Source organism: Eupeodes corollae, chromosome 2 (assembly GCF_945859685.1).
Source record: "Eupeodes corollae chromosome 2, idEupCoro1.1, whole genome shotgun sequence".
In the NCBI taxonomy this organism is placed as follows: domain Eukaryota; kingdom Metazoa; phylum Arthropoda; class Insecta; order Diptera; family Syrphidae; genus Eupeodes; species Eupeodes corollae.
Window position 1 is genome coordinate 135,874,862 of NC_079148.1, and position 18,211 is coordinate 135,893,072.

General features: G+C 32.1%; 1 protein-coding gene across 3 annotated transcripts in view; it reads left to right on the top strand.

Annotated features, from left to right (window-relative positions):
* Positions 1-10,113, top strand: part of LOC129947146 (tumor protein p53-inducible nuclear protein 1) — a 102,057-nt gene extending 91,944 nt beyond the window's left edge. For all 3 annotated transcript variants that reach the window (XM_056057590.1, XM_056057591.1, XM_056057589.1), the window contains 5 exons: positions 6,013-6,888; positions 6,970-7,324; positions 7,389-7,512; positions 7,581-7,676; positions 7,758-10,113. In XM_056057590.1, coding sequence (XP_055913565.1) covers positions 6,582-6,888; positions 6,970-7,324; positions 7,389-7,512; positions 7,581-7,676; positions 7,758-7,913 — 1,038 coding nt within the window. In that variant the 5' untranslated portion in view covers positions 6,013-6,581 and the 3' untranslated portion in view covers positions 7,914-10,113. The remainder of the gene's footprint in view (positions 1-6,012; positions 6,889-6,969; positions 7,325-7,388; positions 7,513-7,580; positions 7,677-7,757) is intronic.
* The last annotated feature ends 8,098 nt before the right edge of the window (positions 10,114-18,211 follow it).

Sequence of the window (18,211 nt, forward strand, 5' to 3'; positions counted from 1 at the left end):
CTGGCGCCTTAGAATCAGCTGGGTCAACTTGCGGACTGTACAAGTCGTAACTATTTGACACTTCAAAAATGAGTCATGACAGAAACTTTTAATGATAGCTATAAACGACCTGTCAAGAAAATTCCAATGTTTGTTTTCAATGATGAAAACCAATTATAGCTATAACTAGCGCCTTAGAATCAGCTGAATTAACTTGCGGACTGTGCAAATCGTAACTATTTGACAGTTCAACAATGAGTCATGACAGAAACTTTTAATGATCACTATACACGACCTGTCAAGAAAATTCCAATGTTTGTTTTCAATGATGAAAACCAATTATAGCTATAACTGGCGCCTTAGAATCAGCTGGGTTAACTTGCGGACTGTACAAATCGTAACTATTTGACAGTTCAACAATGAGTCATGACAGAAACTTTCAATGATACCTATAAACGACCTGTCAAGAAAATTCCAATGTTTGTTTTCAATGATGATAACCAATGATAGATATAACTGGCGCCTTAGAATCAGCTGGCTTAACTTGCGGACTGTACAAATCGTAACTATTTGACACTTCAACAATGAGTCATGACAGAAACTTTCAATGATAGCTATAAACGACCTGTCAAGAAAATTCCAATGTTTGCTTTCAATGATGAAAACCAATGATAGCCATAACTGGTGCTTTAGAATCAGTTGGGTTAACTTGCGGACTGTACAAATCGTAACTATTTGACACTTCAACAATGAGTCATGACAGAAACTTTTAATGATAGCTATAAACGACCTGTCAAGAAAATTCCAATATTTGTTTTCAATGATGATAACCAATGATAGATATAACTGGCACCTTAGAATCAGCTGGGTTAACTTGCGGACTGTACAAATCGTAACTATTTGACACTTCAACAATGAGTCATGACAGAAACTTTCAATGATAGCTATAAACGACCTGTCAAGAAAATTCCAATGTTTGTTTTCAATGATGAAAACCAATGATAGCTATAACTGGCGTCTTAGAATCAGCTGGCTTAACTTGCGCACTGTACAAATCGTAACTATTTGACAGTTCAACAATGAGCTATGAAATGATGTGATGTCATATTCTGACAGATCGTAAAAATCTTGATGTTTATAAACGATAATAGTTACCGATTGTAAGCAAAAGTTAACAATAATTTGAAAAGGAACAGACCTCAAAAGTCTGAGGTAATGACAGATCTGTCATTTAGTGTTAACATTTTTTTTACAAACTTGCAACTAACTGTCAGAAATTGAAAATACATATTTTATAACTTACTGTCAATCCTTCCAATGTCAATCCTTCCAATTATTATTTAAATTGGTAAGTCTGCGATACATTTTTAGTTGAAATTTTCAGTTGGAAAATTGAAGCTATTGCCCAAAAATTGTAAACTGTTTAGATTTTAAGATACCATTATATGAACAAAGAAATAATTTGTTTCATAATTTTCTTTTTTAATAATTAAATTTTCAAAAATGTTGTTGAACAAAAATTAACATCATAAGATCAGCGAACCACAAGCCACCCTTCAAACCGCACCAACAGATCAATTTGTCAGCAACTTTTTGTGATTTATTCTAGAATCAATATTTTTCAGCAAAATTTCAAGAGACTTGCATTTAGATATAAAAGTCATTGTGTGTGATTTAATAATATAGCTCTAGCTTCAAGCGTGTGCATTTACTCGTTTCATATTAAAAACCTATCGCGTATCATCGCCATCAACATAACTAACCTACTGCAGTTACATAAAAATAATAATAAAAAAAAAATCAAGTGCAGTGCAGATGCAGCAAAGTTGCAATAAGTTGAAAAAAGTCACATATATAACCTGCAACTAATAGCCCACAAACCGAGGAGCGGCTTTAAGTATATAGAAGCAGTTGCCACAGTAGCAGCTGTCGCGGCATTTTCGCTTAGTTTCATAAGCACTCGTATCGTACTCTGGACGACCCCAAACGATCGCATGTTGTTATCTGAACAGCTTTTGAATTGCGTCTCAAAGTCTCGAGCGATTGCATGATCCACCAAATCTACAATGCAACTGAATTTTTCCCTCATCACTAAGCTATTTATTATTTTATAAAAATTGTGCACTAGAGTTATATCAATATTAATAGTTTTATCATAATGTTCATTGCATCCGCCAAACACCAAACGTCAAACGCTAAACATGCCATTGCAACGTACTTGTGAATATATTTTTGCAATGATCCGAATAACAAATGCACAAGTTTCCAACCAAACGGCAGCATCCAAAGCCAACGAAAAAAAAAACAGAACAGCACAAGCATCAAAACTGCATACATGCGATCTTTATGTTACTTAATGTCAACAAGATACATTTTTATATTCGTCTGCCAAATTGGCAAAGTCAAAAAAGATGCAAATTGGAGATTGAAATATTACAAACATTTTGCTCCTCTAAGTTTTGAGATGATACAAAATAGAAACAGCTAGCCAGGCCACCTCAGGAGACCACATCAGTGGACCGTGGCAAAAAAAGCTAAAGGTGCGCGTGCATCTTTGGCAAAAGTTCTTATAAATAAATAAATCAAAAAAAAAAAAAGATTTAAAAATAAATTTAAGCTATTTTCAAAGACATAGCTAAACTGGTATTGGTAATTAATTGCAAGTTGTTTGGTTTTATCTCAACATCACGAATTTAAAATTAATTTTTATTGTTTTTATGATAAATTTAGAGTCTCACAAAAAGAATTGCAAATATTTTGCGAAATATTCACCAGTCGTATAAAAGTCTGTTTTAAGCAGATTTTACCAAATAATTTGATTTATCTAGTTATCTTTTGACACCATGATGAAGTTTATAGTTAAAATTAATTTATTCACAAAAAAAGATCAACAAATTTTAAAATGCAAACAATCGACGAGAACTACTGACTTTGAAGCTCTTGAGAAATGTTAAAAACCTTATTCGAAAAAAGATTTCCTTCAAAAATTATTAAAGGAAGAAGGAATATTCTATTCATTTCAATGTCAGAATCTCATGAATGAATTGCGAACGAATTCGGAGTGGTTTTTTGACAGCTCGAATTTGTTGAAAAAAAAGGTAAATAAATGACATTTAATTCTCCCTGAATCCTTCTAACTTCAATCTGTTATGACTTAATGATGTTATTACAATTTTCTGTTAAAGATTACAATATAATAATCTTTAATAATGTTATAAAGAACTCAACGAATCTGTCAAAGAATGTAAGAAGTTTTCCATTGGTAAAATAAATCAATCTGTCAAAAATATCGATTTTCAACCTTTTTGTGTTTTATTGAGCAAAATAGAGTGATTTATTTGTCCATTTAAAAATAAATTTTGTGAGAGATTTGCTCTTACCTGCTTTAAATTTTATTTAATTATAAAATTTGTGATTTTTTATATAAGTTACTAATGTGTTAAAATGGGAAACAAAATTTTTATTGAATGGGAACTAAATAACAGCAAATTGGCAACTGCTTCTTCTGCTTTGAATTTGTCCCTTTGAAAATGACATCTGTGAAACTTCACACAGCCTAAAACAATGGCTGCGTTCAATCTCGCGTTGGATAGGGTATCTTGGATAGGTGGATTTTTAGATACCTTGTTGAACGAGTTGAGTTAGCTGTCAGAAAATAGAAACAACTTTCAGCTGTCATTTAATGGATATTTCAACTGATTCGTCGGACGATGATTGGCGTTTTCTTTTTTAGTTCAGATTAGAGCTCGAACTGTCAAAAGAATAATTGTGTTTCTTTTTGAGCTCTGGTCGTTCAGAACTTCGAATTCGTGTTTCTTTTTTAGTTCTGAACATGTTCTGAGCACGCTCTGTAAACGGAGTAAAATGGTGAACACAAACTATTTGATATAAAATCCTCGTCAAAAAAATACAAATGGCGGAAGAGGCTAGTCGCTTTAGTGCAGAAGGAAAGATAATTTAGAAAAAAACTAATTGCATATAGCATTTTTATGAATCAAATTTATATCAGACGTCAAATGGAACAACTGTATGACAGTTTTATTAAATAATTTGATTAAAGAACATTTTGAACGCCTTCAATCAGACGACATTGAAAATCATGACAGTTTAGTGCTCAAGTTGTTTCATAATTAAATCAGATAGCTCTGAAGAAACTCTGCTCAGAACTCTACTCTACTCTACTCTGTTCGATCAGACTCTGCTCAGCGCTCAGCTCTAAACTAAAAAAGAAAAACGCCAGATGAATTGATAGGTGCCTAACTATTTAATAAATAACCTTCTACAAATGGGAGGCAAATAGCTTCTTCTGTTTCTTAAAAATCAACCATGTGTTGAATCAGGTGTTCTGTCAGAAATTATTTGATACCTTTGGATTCCTTTTTTTGACATCTCAGCTTTTTTTAATCAGCTGTTATTTTACACGTAAAACACTAACAAAAAGGTATCCGGATACTCTATCCATCTGAGATTGAACGCAGCCAATGGGCAGGTTCAGGCGACATAAGGGACTTAAAAGTAAGGCAAGTTTCTAGAATCTGATTGGCCAGCTGCCAAAAAATGGCCTTCCACTTAAGACAACTTTTTTGGAAAATTGACTGGAAAGTTAGTTAAGAAAAATCTCCCTAACTATCAAGTCAGGTCAACGTATTTCGGAATGACAATCGATCATGTTTTTTTAATTAACTGAAATTTGAACTTTATTTTTTATTATTATTTATTTTTCGAACAATTTAATTTATTATTTGGTGTAAAATGGTTTCTCGCCAAATTGGAAAAGAAATAAGTAATATTTCTTAAGAATACGAAATGCAAATTGGGATGGACTTGTAGTTTGCCTGAGGAGTGTTTTGTAGACAATAATTTTGTTGGTAGTTTTCGTACGGTAAGCTTAAGGTAAAATTTAGGGAAGTAATGGCTGAATTACAAACACGCTTTAGCTTCAGCTTCGTCTGCGTTAGGGTGGGCCTACTTCGAGGTAGCTTTGAATGACATTTCTCTTATTTCATCCCTCCAAAGAGCAAATGTTTTGTTTGTTGACGTTTTTTTACAGCTGTTGAGCTGTCTGACAAAGCAAATGTTCAGATAATTGAACCAGAGCTTCCCTTTGTAGTCACATTAAGTTACGTTACGTTCTTTTCCTTACGATTGTCAAACGCAACGTCAAGTCGAAGCTTCATTGTGATAGCATGCATTGAATTCCTATGGCTGAACTCGTAAACGTCAGGTGAAGCCAAAACTGAAGCCATAAAGTTCTGAGTTTGAAGTTTATGACACTTGAAAAACTAACTAGTTGAATTGGTTGACTAACTTGGAATGCAGCTGACTGCAAATGAAGTCCCTTATGTTGTCTGCACCTGCCCAATGTAAGCAATCTATCGGGTTGTCACATTGAACGCAACTCAACGCCATCTATTATAAGTTATTCACCACCCAAAAGGCAAGCAAGTTTTATAATAATTATTTTTACAATTATATGAAATTTCTTACAATCGTCCAAAATTTTAAAATAGTGTGATAGCCCAAAATTTTAGCTGCAAAAAATTCTTTTTTTCAGGTTTTTAAGAACTTTCTGCGTTTTCCACAAGTAAAATCTTATTTTTGTATTCGAAAATCAATTTTACAATTATTTTGTACTAAAAATAATTTCCTAGTTGTTTGTTTTTTTTTTTTTAAACCCTTCTCCTGTCAATAACGAACAACAGAAAAAATAAAGTTAATTTAAAGATGATTAATTATTCTACTTATTTTATATAAAGTAGTGGACCAAGTATAGATCCTGAAGGTCAATCCACATGCTTTCTTATTCCTTTTTACTGAAATTAAATTTAGCAGAAACAAATTTGAATTTAAATTTGACAGCTGCTCTAACAATACTTTCTATACAAGGACACAAAAAAATCAATTTTAAGCGTGTCCCATTCGCCTTCAGATACGAAAAAAAATCGATTTTTTATTTAAAATCAAATTTAACACTGTAAAACTTTAAAATTAAATCCCATTCTATAATTTCTCTTTTCCTTCTTATTTTTCCAGACAAAATTCAACTCCCTTCTATGTACATAAACTAAACACACATAAAGTAACAAAAGCTACAAATTTTCCACAAGACTGAGATAATTATTACAAAATAAAAGTTTTTTTGAAAGATAAACTCTGGAAGAAGGAAACTTAATCATTAACACTGATCTCATAATTAAAACAAACATTAAAAGCAAATAAAAATAAAGGACTATACAAAAATATAAAAACAAAAAACTAATTCTCCTTTCAAAAGAACCAAAGAAAAAAAGTTTAAAAAAAAAACAAACAATCATTAATAAAGAAACGAAGTAAAAGAAAGGGTAACTCCAATTTGACTGTGATCGCTTAAATTTGCTGCAAGAGAAAAAGGAACACTTTGTGTTTGTGGGAGCAACTATATATATATATTTATACAAATCTCAGCTGAAACGATAAATCATCCTTATCATCAAAAACCTCTCATCATCCGAAAGCTGTAAAGCATTTAAAAACCAACAAACAAAAAACAAAAAAACAAACAAGGTCACCAAGGGCATCCTTGTGGTACACCTAAACCCACACCGGTTATTTTTAATCGTATAATGTTTAATAGTCTTGCAAATCTACTATTTGGATCGAACGCTAATACGTCTACTAATCCTGAGAGCACTGACCAAATTGAGCAAATCTTAGAAGACAACAATACTAATTCCTCCTTACAAGCAACTGCAAGTACAACAACTGCAACTTCAATTGGACGTAATACTGACAATAATAATCAAAACGTAAGTAATCGATCGGTTGAGGATCATCTAAAAAAATTGATCTCAATCGATCACAACAACGACGACGACGTAACTAACGTCGACGAATTAGACGACGATTGGCTGTTGGTTAACAGAGAAGACGGTAAGCACACTCGTAGTAAATTTGATTGTAAAAGTTGAAGTAGCTTACATTAGAATCTTTTTCGCAAATACATAAATCTAGACGAGGAGGACAGTCTCCCTCGGACGGATTCCGAAGAGGAGCTTCCATTTGTTGAGATCAAACGTAGTCCAACTTTTCAACAAAGACCAACTCGTAATAGCAACCACCATTCCCTTTCAGCATATCATCAGCGAACTATAGCATTACGTTATGATGGTGGCGGACTCACGCAATCTCTCTATGTTGTTCCATCGTCCGCCGATTGTAATAATGGCACTGTCATCACTACTAATCTTCCTACGCACATGTCTATGGAAGAATCATGGTTCCTGACCCCGCCGCCATGTTTTACTTCAACAGGACCTGTAAATATGGAGACATCTCCATTTGAAAATCTACTGATTGAACATCCAAGGTAATTAATTTGTTTAAACTTTATAATGTCTTCTAATTTATAAATTTTTTACATTTTCTTATAGTATGTCAGTTTACCATAGTATTAGGTCAGCCCAAGAGGCTGCCGAAAGTTTTATTAATCTTGATCTCGGGGTGGAGGAATCTCAAAATGGAACAATGGTCGTTGTTGAGCAACCAACAGGAAGGGTAAGATTTTAACTCCTATTGTTTTTGTACCAAAATTGTACTAAATTTGAATATTTTACGTGTTTTAGAACCAATCTGTTGCACCTCGTGTTGCAAGGAATCGTGTTGAACGCCTTAACCCAACACAGTGCAAAATGGAGTACCTAACCCGCTCTGCACAGAAGGTATATACTAAAATCCATAAACTTTAATTGGGCGCCATTTATAACCTTTTTCTTTCTTTCTCCTTTTTCAATTTATAAAAGGTCCATGACAAAAAAGATCGTCAAACTATCTGTCGTGGAGCTATCAAGCGTTCGAATAAAGTTCGTGAATATAACAGCAAGAGCAATCGCCAGCGTCGCTCCGACTTGCAACACAGCAAAATCAGCAGTGGTGCCAACAACAACCGAAAATGTTAAACAACGACTTTAAAAAATTTTACTCTATCAAAATTTTAATCGTCGTTGAATGCGAAATTTTGCTCTCCACATAAAAAATAACAAAAAAAAACATAATTGTTATAAAAAATAAGAACAAAAACAACGCACCCCCAAAATAAACTAAAAAAAAAAACTTAAAAAATTTAAATTAATACAAAAACAACAAAAAAATCAATTTAAATGTGTAGATTAAGTAAAATTTTAAAAAAAATTACAAACACATAAAATATGAATTAATGTGACAAAAAAAAGAATATAATTATCAACAAAAAGAAAAACAAACAATTGTTTATTTAAATTAAATTTTTCAATTTTTGATTGAATTGTTTATGTAAATTTAATTGTTAAATAGTTTCAATTTAATTCACTTAAAATTTGTACCCCATCCTCCCTCCCAACAAAAATAGTCACATTTCACACTTTCAAAATATCTCTATCAAAAAAAAAGAAAGAAAGTAAATAAATATTTTTTATTCAAATTAAAAGAAAATTTACAAAAACATAAAAATTGTGATATTGTTGAGCGCAAAAATGTGCGAGAGAAGTGAAAGAAAAAAACAATAATATTAATAAAAAAAACAACAACATTGTATGATTTAAAAAAACCAAAACGAAAGAACATGAAAATTATTATCCTCTCTTATTAAAATATTTAAAATAAATAAATAATATTCTATACAGTGTGCTTAAGGACGATCAGGATCAGTGTTGTGTGTGTGCAATGTGCATTGTACATGTAATAAATTAAAAAATATATTTAACTCTTTTGGAATATCAAAGTCAAAAATAAAACGATAATTTTTTACATGGGACTAAGAATAAGGGTAAACAAAATAAACAATTTTAAGTGAGTAAGTTTTTGGCAGACAAAAACGAAAAAAATTCTAAAACATATTTAAGCAACAAAAAAAAAGAAAATGAAAAAGGAGCAATATTTTTTAAATAAATTTTACTTAAAAAATAAAAAAATTAATTGATAACTATTTATGTTTAAAAAAAAACATAGGTGCAAATTTGTCAGACAATGATCACAATCCTGTAGCACATTTAGCATTATCCTGAAACTCTAATATAAACAAATAATAAGAAATCAAATGGCATTATATAAGTTTAATTTAAAATTAACAAAAGAATCTAACTTTAATTTTAATTTATCTACGAATGTTTTATTTTTTACCTAAGCAATAAATAAGAATTATTTTAAATTAATATTTGTTTTTTTTTGTTTATATCATTTTCAAACAACAAAAGAAACTTAAAAATATTTAAATAAAAGAAGCTTCTTCAATCATTGCATAAAAATAGTTATTAAACAACAAATATTATAATATATTTATCTATAAATATTTAAATTTCTTCTAAAATTAAAATTAAAATTAAAACATAACAAACAAACAAAAAAAAACATAAAGCACTCATGTGATCAGTTAAGAAATTGTTCGTTACAATATTACTTTTAATTAGAAAAATATTAAAATTACAAAAAAACTGCCTGAGAAATAAAATAATTATCATATTATTAAAATAGGCCATTATTATAAAAAAAAATTGCAATAAATCCAACTATGAGTATATTATTATAAAATATACATTATATTATCTTGTTTTGTTCATTAATTTAAAAAATAAAAAAGAAAATAAAATAAACAACAAATTTAATAATGAAGTGCTTCTTTCTGTGACATACATAAATTAAAAACAAAAATAATATTTATTGTGATTTCTTAGTGAAGAAATTTCGTTGCACATAAACATTTATTGTTTAAGACTTTTAAAACACTTTGAAACAATAAACAAAAAAAGAGTACATCAAATTATGAAATATCCTTTAAAACATACATATTTAAAAACATGAATTTAATTTTGACCTAGACTTTAGAGGATGAATATTAATTGAAATGTGAGAGAACAAAATAAAATTAAAAATTATTAATGTATTATTATATTATTATTATCTTAAATGTAGAAATTAAAACTACAAAATTAATTACAAAAAAAAAACTTTGTTTAGTAGTAAGTTTAATGTTAAATTGAATGACACTTGAAAAAAAATACAAAAAATGATTGATGAGTGAAAAAAAAACGTTAAAAAATCAATAAATGGACAGCAAAAATGCAACAACAAAAAATATAAAATGAACAAATGGAGAAAAACGATTAAAGTTAAATAGAAGAATTATTGATGTTTTTGTCTTCCTTGAGTTATTTATTTATGAATTTCAGAGGATGACACATTGCAAATATATGGATTTGGGAAATCAATGAGAGCAAAGCTTTCAGAGAATGCCGCCCCAAGTATCTTTTTTAACAGTGGATTGAAGACAAAATTATGATGCGCAAGACGGCTGGAATGGAGGTGCATTGATGATCTTAATCATTTATTATAATTTTTATTTTCTATATTTTAATACTCAATTATATATTGCTCTTATTTTATTTATTTGATCTCAATAAATGTAGTGCAAATGAAAACATCTTGATTGGTTTAAATTATGGTAAATCTTATAACGATTTTGTGGTCTTTTACCAAAACATAAGAAGTATGAGAAAAAAATTTTGATAGTTTTGTGATAACTTTAAGTAATGCCTTTAAAATCTTACCTGATGTAATTCTCTTATATAAAATTTGGATTTTTGACCATGAATTATGCAATAACTCAATTCCGGGTTTTAACGTTTATGCGGAATGTAATAATAAATATGTGTCAGGTGGAAAAGCGATTTTTGTAAAAAGCAATATTGTTGTGTCTGAAATATTCACTCCTGATTTGAAAAGTGCTGATGCCATTATTTTGAAAATTAAACCTGTGCATTGACATTGTTTGTATATATCGACTGCAATTTGTTCACAAAGATATATTTCTGAGAGATATAGACGATCTACTTCCTGGACTAAACAGGAACAATATTTGCATGATCGGTGATATTAATATTGATATTTTGGGTTTCCCGTCTAGCTGTGATGATTATTTGCTCCTTTTGTCATCTCTGTTCGAATCATTTGTAAATGTGCCAACGAGAGTTACAGATTACAGTAAGACCTGTATAGACCATATTTTTGTTCGTGCCAAAAGCTCTGAAAATATGCGTTCGTTTTTACTCGAATGGGATGTTAGCGATCATTTTGCAACGGGGGGTCTTTCCTGGGCTTATTAAAAAATAGTAAACAAAAAAATGAAAGTTCGAGTATTCAATTACTTCAAGAAATAAACTACACGTTGTTTAATGATTGTCTCGCCGCTGAAAGTTGGAATTCTGTCTATAGCTGTAACTGACATTATTTTATTATTGACATTTTATCTGGTATTGTTTCTTCTAGTAAATCCATAAAACAAAGGTTAGGTTAGGTAAGGTTAACGTGGCTGCGGATTTATAATCCACACACTTAGGCCAAGAGAAAGGCCCATTGTGATACCACATGAATCTAGAGAATTACTTCTAACTAGTAGAACCATTTTGAGCTTTTTATAAAGCGAAGAAGATATTTAATATCCTTTTTAGCTAGTTCGCTGGGATTATCAAAAAAATAGTCCCCCAGATGAAGTTTGCGTTTGAGTGAAAGAGCAGGGCAGGTGCATAAGAGATGAGAGATTGTTTCCTCTTCTTCTTCGTCCATGCAGCTCCTACAGAAGTCATTTGAGGCTACGCCAAGTCGTATTGCGTGTCTGCCTATAAGACAGTGTCCTGTAAGGACACCTATTAGGGAGCTAATATGAAGTCTGCTTTGAGATAACAAGTCTTTAGAGCGCTTTAGGTCCAGTGAAGGCCATATGAGTTTTGTGGCTGCGCATGTTGGTAAGTTGTGCCACCTAGACTTTGCTATCGCAAAAGCTGTTTCTTTAAGCATAAGTTTACATGTAGCTATCGGTATACCTATCTTCTCCCTTTCAGGTGAAATAGGTTTGACGGTTCCATTTTTAGCGAGTTCATCGGCTCTACAATTACCTGTGATGTCTCTGTGGCCCGGCACCCAACAGAGGTGAATGTTAAATTGCTCCGCCATCTCCATAAGAGACGATCGACAATCGAGGGCCGTCAAAGATTTGGTCGAGACACCGTCAAGGGATTTGATAGCAGCTTGACTGTCAGAGAAGATGCGGATATCAGAAGTTGATATCACGTTTTCTCTTAGCCAGGAGAGAACCTCTTTGATCGCCAAAATTTCCGCTTGAAAAACGCTACAATGATTAGGGAGGCGGAATGAGATGCTTAGATTAAGCTTTTCTGAGTACACACCACCACCAACTCCCTCATTTGGCTTAGATCCATCTGTATAAAAATTAATACTTTTGTTATCCAGGAGTTTTTTGTCCTCCCAATTATCTCTGGATGGAATGGATACCTGGAAGTTTTTTCCAAATAGGGGTTTAGGTATAGTGTAGTCTATGTACTTTGGTATAGAACCAAAGAGGTTCAAAATGATGGAGTGTCAAACATTGTTGTTGGTCCATTGAGATGAGGCGTCGAGTCTTATCGCTGTACTCGCTGCCACTTGTTTTCTGAAGATGTCGAGGGGTGTCAGATGGAGGAGAGTGTCTAACGCTGCTGAGGGTGTGGTTCTCAATGCCCCGCTTATGCAGAGACATGCAGTGCGCTGAACTCTGCTGAGTATGTCGCAGTATGTGACTTTCTCCAGTGCAGTCCACCATACTGCAACCCCGTACATAAGTATTGGTCGGATGACCGATGTGTATAGCCAGTAGGTTATGCGAGGTTGAAAACCCCATTTGCTTCCTATAGCTTTCTTGCAAAGGAAAAGTATATGTATATTGGATTTCCAACTTAATTTTTTGTCCAATATCAGACCAAGGTATTTGGCTTCATTGGTAAAAATTGGTGGTATACCTTTTATCGAAGGAGGTACAATTACTGCGATCTTGTATTTCCGTGTGAAAAGGACGAGGTCTGTTTTTTGAGGATTAATACTAAGTCCGCAGTTATCAGCCCATCTAGTGAGCATATTGAGTGCATTTTGGAGGAGGTTTCAGTGTATTAGGATGTTCCCCTGTGACAGCGATAGCAACATCATCGGCATACGCAACCACTCTGTAGCCTCCATTTTTAAGGGATATTAGTAGTTGGTTAACCACTATGTTCCACAGGAGCGGGGACAGAACACCACCTTGCGGAGTGCCTCTACTGACAGACCTTTTTGTGCAAAAATCTCCCAAACTGGAGTTGATGATCCTGCTTTTTAGCATTAGATTAATCAACTCACAGATTGAGTATTCGACGCAGATGTGTCAACGTTGTTGAAAGCGCCCTCAATATCCAAGAAGGCCACCATAGTGTATTCCTTTTTATCTAGGGAGTATTCGATAGTTGTTACCAGAGTGTACAAGGCTGTTTCTACCGATTTCCCTTTGCAGTAAGCATGCTGAGACATTGATAGTCTCTTCTCAATGTTGTTACGTATATGGATATCGATCAATCGTTCCAGAGTTTTGAGAATGAAAGATGATAGGCTAATAGGTCTTAGGTCCTTAGGGTTGACATGCGAGCATTTTCCCGCCTTGGGAATGAAAACTACCTTTACATCTCTCCAGCGCCGAGGTATATAGACCAGATTTATACAACTTTTAAAGATCATCTCAATGATGGGCGAAGTTATATCAATGGTATATTGTAGCTCAGCTGGTATAATTTGATCTGGACCTGAAGATTTGTAAGGTTTGAAACTATTCAGAGCCCATGTCAATTTTTCTTTTGTAACCAGACCTTGAGGACAAATGCGAAAGTACAAAAAAATTAAACCATGGATGACTGACCACTTGTGCCAAAAAATTAATGCTAAAAATTAATACTATATTAAGAAAAAAAGCAAATTACATCTACCAAATATAAAGATCGCCTACAAAAGTATGCAGGAAGATATCCTCGATGGAATTAGTAAACAAAAAGAACCATTCTTCAAGAACAAATTTTACGATAGTAGGTCTAATGCAAAACAGCAATGGAACATCATAAACAATCTTTTAGGAAAACAAAATGGTGGCGATGAACTTAAACGCATAGAGTTTTCAGAAAATACGGTTTCAGAAAGCGATGCGGATATTGCAAATAATTTTAATCTGTTTTTCAAAGATGTAGTTAAAAATCATACACCAAACATCGAAAATGTTTGTCTAGAACATCCAAATGATGATTTAGTTTTGTCTTCCTTCTTTTTTAGTGCGGTTACTGAAAATTAAATATCTCATGTGATTGCTAACTTGAAATCAAAAACTTCTTTTTGAATAGATGACGGCAGCATAGTATTCAAAAAATGTTTTTATAACAAGGCCCTTATCATATATTGTCAACTTAAGCTTTGAAAGTGGGGTATTCCCAGAATGCCTTAAAACTGCAATTATTATCCCGATACAAAAAAAAGGTGACATAACGGACCCTAATAACTACAGACCAATTTCGTTGCTATCTGTTTTGAAAAATTAATAACTAAAAGAATGCTTTGCAATTTGGATTCATGAAGGGTAAGTCTACCGAAGATGCAGTAGTGACTCTCTTTGAAAGCATCAATAATGAACTCGATAAATCAAATAAATCTGGTGCTCTGTTTCTTGATCTGACGAAAGCATTTGATTTAGTCGACCACAAACTTCTTTTAAATAAATTTTACAGATATGGATTCAGAAGTAACATTTTAAATTGGTTCTCATCCTATCTTCAAAACAGGTCCCAGCATGTGCGAATCGGTACAACTATGAGTGATTCGATCACTAGTGCATGTGTAGGCGTCCCCCAAGGTTCAGTGCTCGGGCCTTTACTTTTTATTATTAATATAAATTCAATTTTTCAGTTGCCTTTGAAAGTAAATATGGTTACTTTTGCTGATGACTTAGCCCTTTCGTATTCTGCACCTTCTGTTGATAAAATAAAAGTCTCAATGAATAGCGATCTATCTAGCATCATCAGATGGTACTGAGTAGCAAATCCAAGATTATGTACTTTTCCGTGTCAAACGAGATTTCTATTGAAAATGTTGGTCTTCATGACGCAAGCTGTGATCATTCTAGTTGTATTGTTTCTTGCATACCACTTGAATGTAATAGAATTTAAATACCTTGGCATAACACTAGACTCAAAACTGAACTGGAAGTCACACATTATGAGTGTTTAAAAAAAATACGTATATTGTTTTGAACAAAATCTTTCTCTTGCGAAAAATAGTACCAGCAAACATACTAACATCTATTTATTACGCATTAGCTAACTCTCGCTTAGAATATGGTATTTCCTGCTGGGATAGTGCATTTGTCAGCAACCTGCAGCCTTTAATCATAGCCCAGAAGAAGATCATTAGAGTAATGCTTCACAAACCTAGATGGGAACCATCATTTCCGTTGTTTAAATCACTCAATATAGTACCACTTCGGCATCTTTATGTTTATAAGGTATTGAGACTGTTCTATCTGCGGGGTGGTCACAATACAGTAAGAAGAAACGAAATAAATCGTTCCGTGAGATCATCAGCGTCTACTGTGACTATCCAAAGAACTAGAACAGAGCGTCTTAGACGCTTCTGTACTCAGTTTAAAAAAAAAGGTGAACATTTTGGTTAACCCTAAATATCTTACGAACCCAAAACGCTAGCGATATCAAAGAAGTATATTTTTTGAAAATAAAATCCATCTACCCGGTTCTTTATAAATCAAAAAAACTGAAGAAAAAAAATTGTCACCTCCAAAATGTTGTGCAACGAAGAATAATGTTTTTGACATCTGATAAAATTTTGAGAAAAACCGAATTGACAGTTTTTTTATAAAAAATAAAAATCTAAAAAAAAAAATAATCAAAGTTGGTAAAAATTGAATATCGATTCAAAAACTTAAAATTTAGGATTCAAACTAATTTTATCTTATAAGAAATATTGTTGTCAACATTTTGAAAAATGTTGAAAAAAATCGAATTGACAGTTTTTTTTATAAAAAATAAAAACATAATAAAAAATGTATAAAAGTTGGTAAAAATTGATTTTCGACTCAAATATCTTTTCAAAAATTTTAGATTTTGGCTTTAATCTACTTTTATCTTTTAAAAAATATTGTTGTTAACATTCAGTAAAATTTTGCAAAAAATCGAATTGACAGTTTTTGTACAAAAAATTAAAAACCTAAAAAAATTGAACAAAAGTTGGTAAAAATAGATTTTCGAATCAAATAGCTTTTCAAAAATTAAAAATATTGGCTTCAAACTTATTTTATTTCACAAAAAATATTGTTTTCAATACTCAGTAATTTTTATATAAAAATCCAACAGTCCGTTTTTTCATAAAAAATAAAATCTACAAAAAATAGTACGCCAATTTTGTAAAAATTGATACGAGTACATATAGACAAACTTTAAGGCAAGACAAATCGACGGACGGGATGGGAAGCTATCAGTGTGGGTCGCATCCCAGCCTCTATTTTTGTATTGAGTTGCATTACTGATCAAGCAAATTGAGTATAAAATAAAGTGCCGTTATTTGCTCTCCTGGTGTTTAAAAATTAAAAACAGGATTAAACTTTTTTCATCACTATGACATAAGTAGGACAGTTAACCCAAGCAACTTTTTATTGCTATCTTTCTTTTTCTTATTAATATACAAAAGTTCGTCCGTTAACTACAAACTTTTTAATGCTATCTCTCTTTTTCTTATTAATATAGAAAAGTTAAGCATTATTCACATGAGCACGACCAACTACCAACGAATGAACGAATATTCATCGATTTTGACATTTCTTTCACATGAGAGTTTTTAATTCCTCGCGAATAAAGTTTGACTTTTAGCACCGAAACCAAAACAAGAATGAATTTTTTAGGTTACGTATAAGTACGCGTGGTTATTTTATTCGTTGGGAATGTGGATAATGTGAAACGCGAATAAAGTTTGACAGTTCGTAACAACTTCAATTTTTTTCCCGACGAATATATTTGTTTTCTTAAATTTATTAATATATGATATTGAAAAGTAAAAGTATGCATCATAAAGGAAATAGAAACTATATTTCTATCGTTTTGTTAAGAATTTGTGTGGAAATATGTCTTCAAACGTATATAAACTCACATTTTGTAAGTCATTCGTCGTTCGTTGGTCGCACTCATGTGAACGTTGCTTTAGTCTGTGAACTAAAAAATCCATTGCTCATATTAAGGCCTCTTTCAGACGAAACGGTTTCATCCAACTTTTTTAATGGGCTTTGTTTGAATCTAACTTAAAAACCAATAATTTCAGGACAAACCTTGAATTAAAAGACAAGTCATAAATTATTTTTGTATTCATTTGCTTAGCTTTCAACTCTGTTGTAAGAATTTCAATAAAATTTGATTAGAAATAAAAATAATATACTGATCGATCGGAAATCACACAAAGAATTTTTATTGAGAAAATAAAGTATAATTATGCATTTATTTTTCTCTAAAAATGTATTTTTCTATTTTCCGGACTGAAATGATAGCTATAAACGACCTGTCAAAAAAATTCCAATGTTATGTTTTCAAAAAATAATAGCTATAACTGACGCCTAAAGGATGATTTTTTATTTATTATCTTTTTGGAAACACTGGTTTTAACAGCTGACGCACGTTAAGGGTTTTGTTTTACTGTTAAACATCTTTAATTTGGTCTATAATTTAACTATGCATCGTCTTACAAACGAACAACGCTTGCAAATTAATAATTATAGATTTTTATTACCAAAATGTGTGCTCTGTTAAGAAAGTTCATCGCGCGTTCTTCCAGCAAGCGACGAAGCTCATTTTGGCTCAATTGCTACGTAAACAAGCAATTTTGGAATGAATATCAGCCAGAAGCATTACAAGTGCGGGTTATTGGCTGGTGGCATCAATGGACCGTACTTCTTCAAAGATGATACGAATCATAACGTAACTGTGAATGGTGAGTGCTACCGTGAGATGATATTTTATGTTCGGGACCGGTCAGTTGGCCGCCTAGACCGTGCGATTTAACGCCTTTAAACTATTTTTTGTGGGGCTTTGTTAAAGCTCATGTCTATACAGACAATTGCCGCATTGGAAGACATTTAAAGCATTTATTCGTGAGATACCGGCCGAAATGTGTGCCAAAATTGTACTAAGCGGATGGACCATTTGAGGCGTCAACATTTGCATAAAATAATCTTCAAACATTAAATTATATGGATCGTAATATCGAATTAAACAAAGATTTCATGCATTTTTTTTAATTGTATGTGTTTTTGTTCGAAAAACTTTCATATAGCTTTTAAAAAATCACCCTATACTTTAAGTTGTATGCATATTAAGCCTACTTGGGC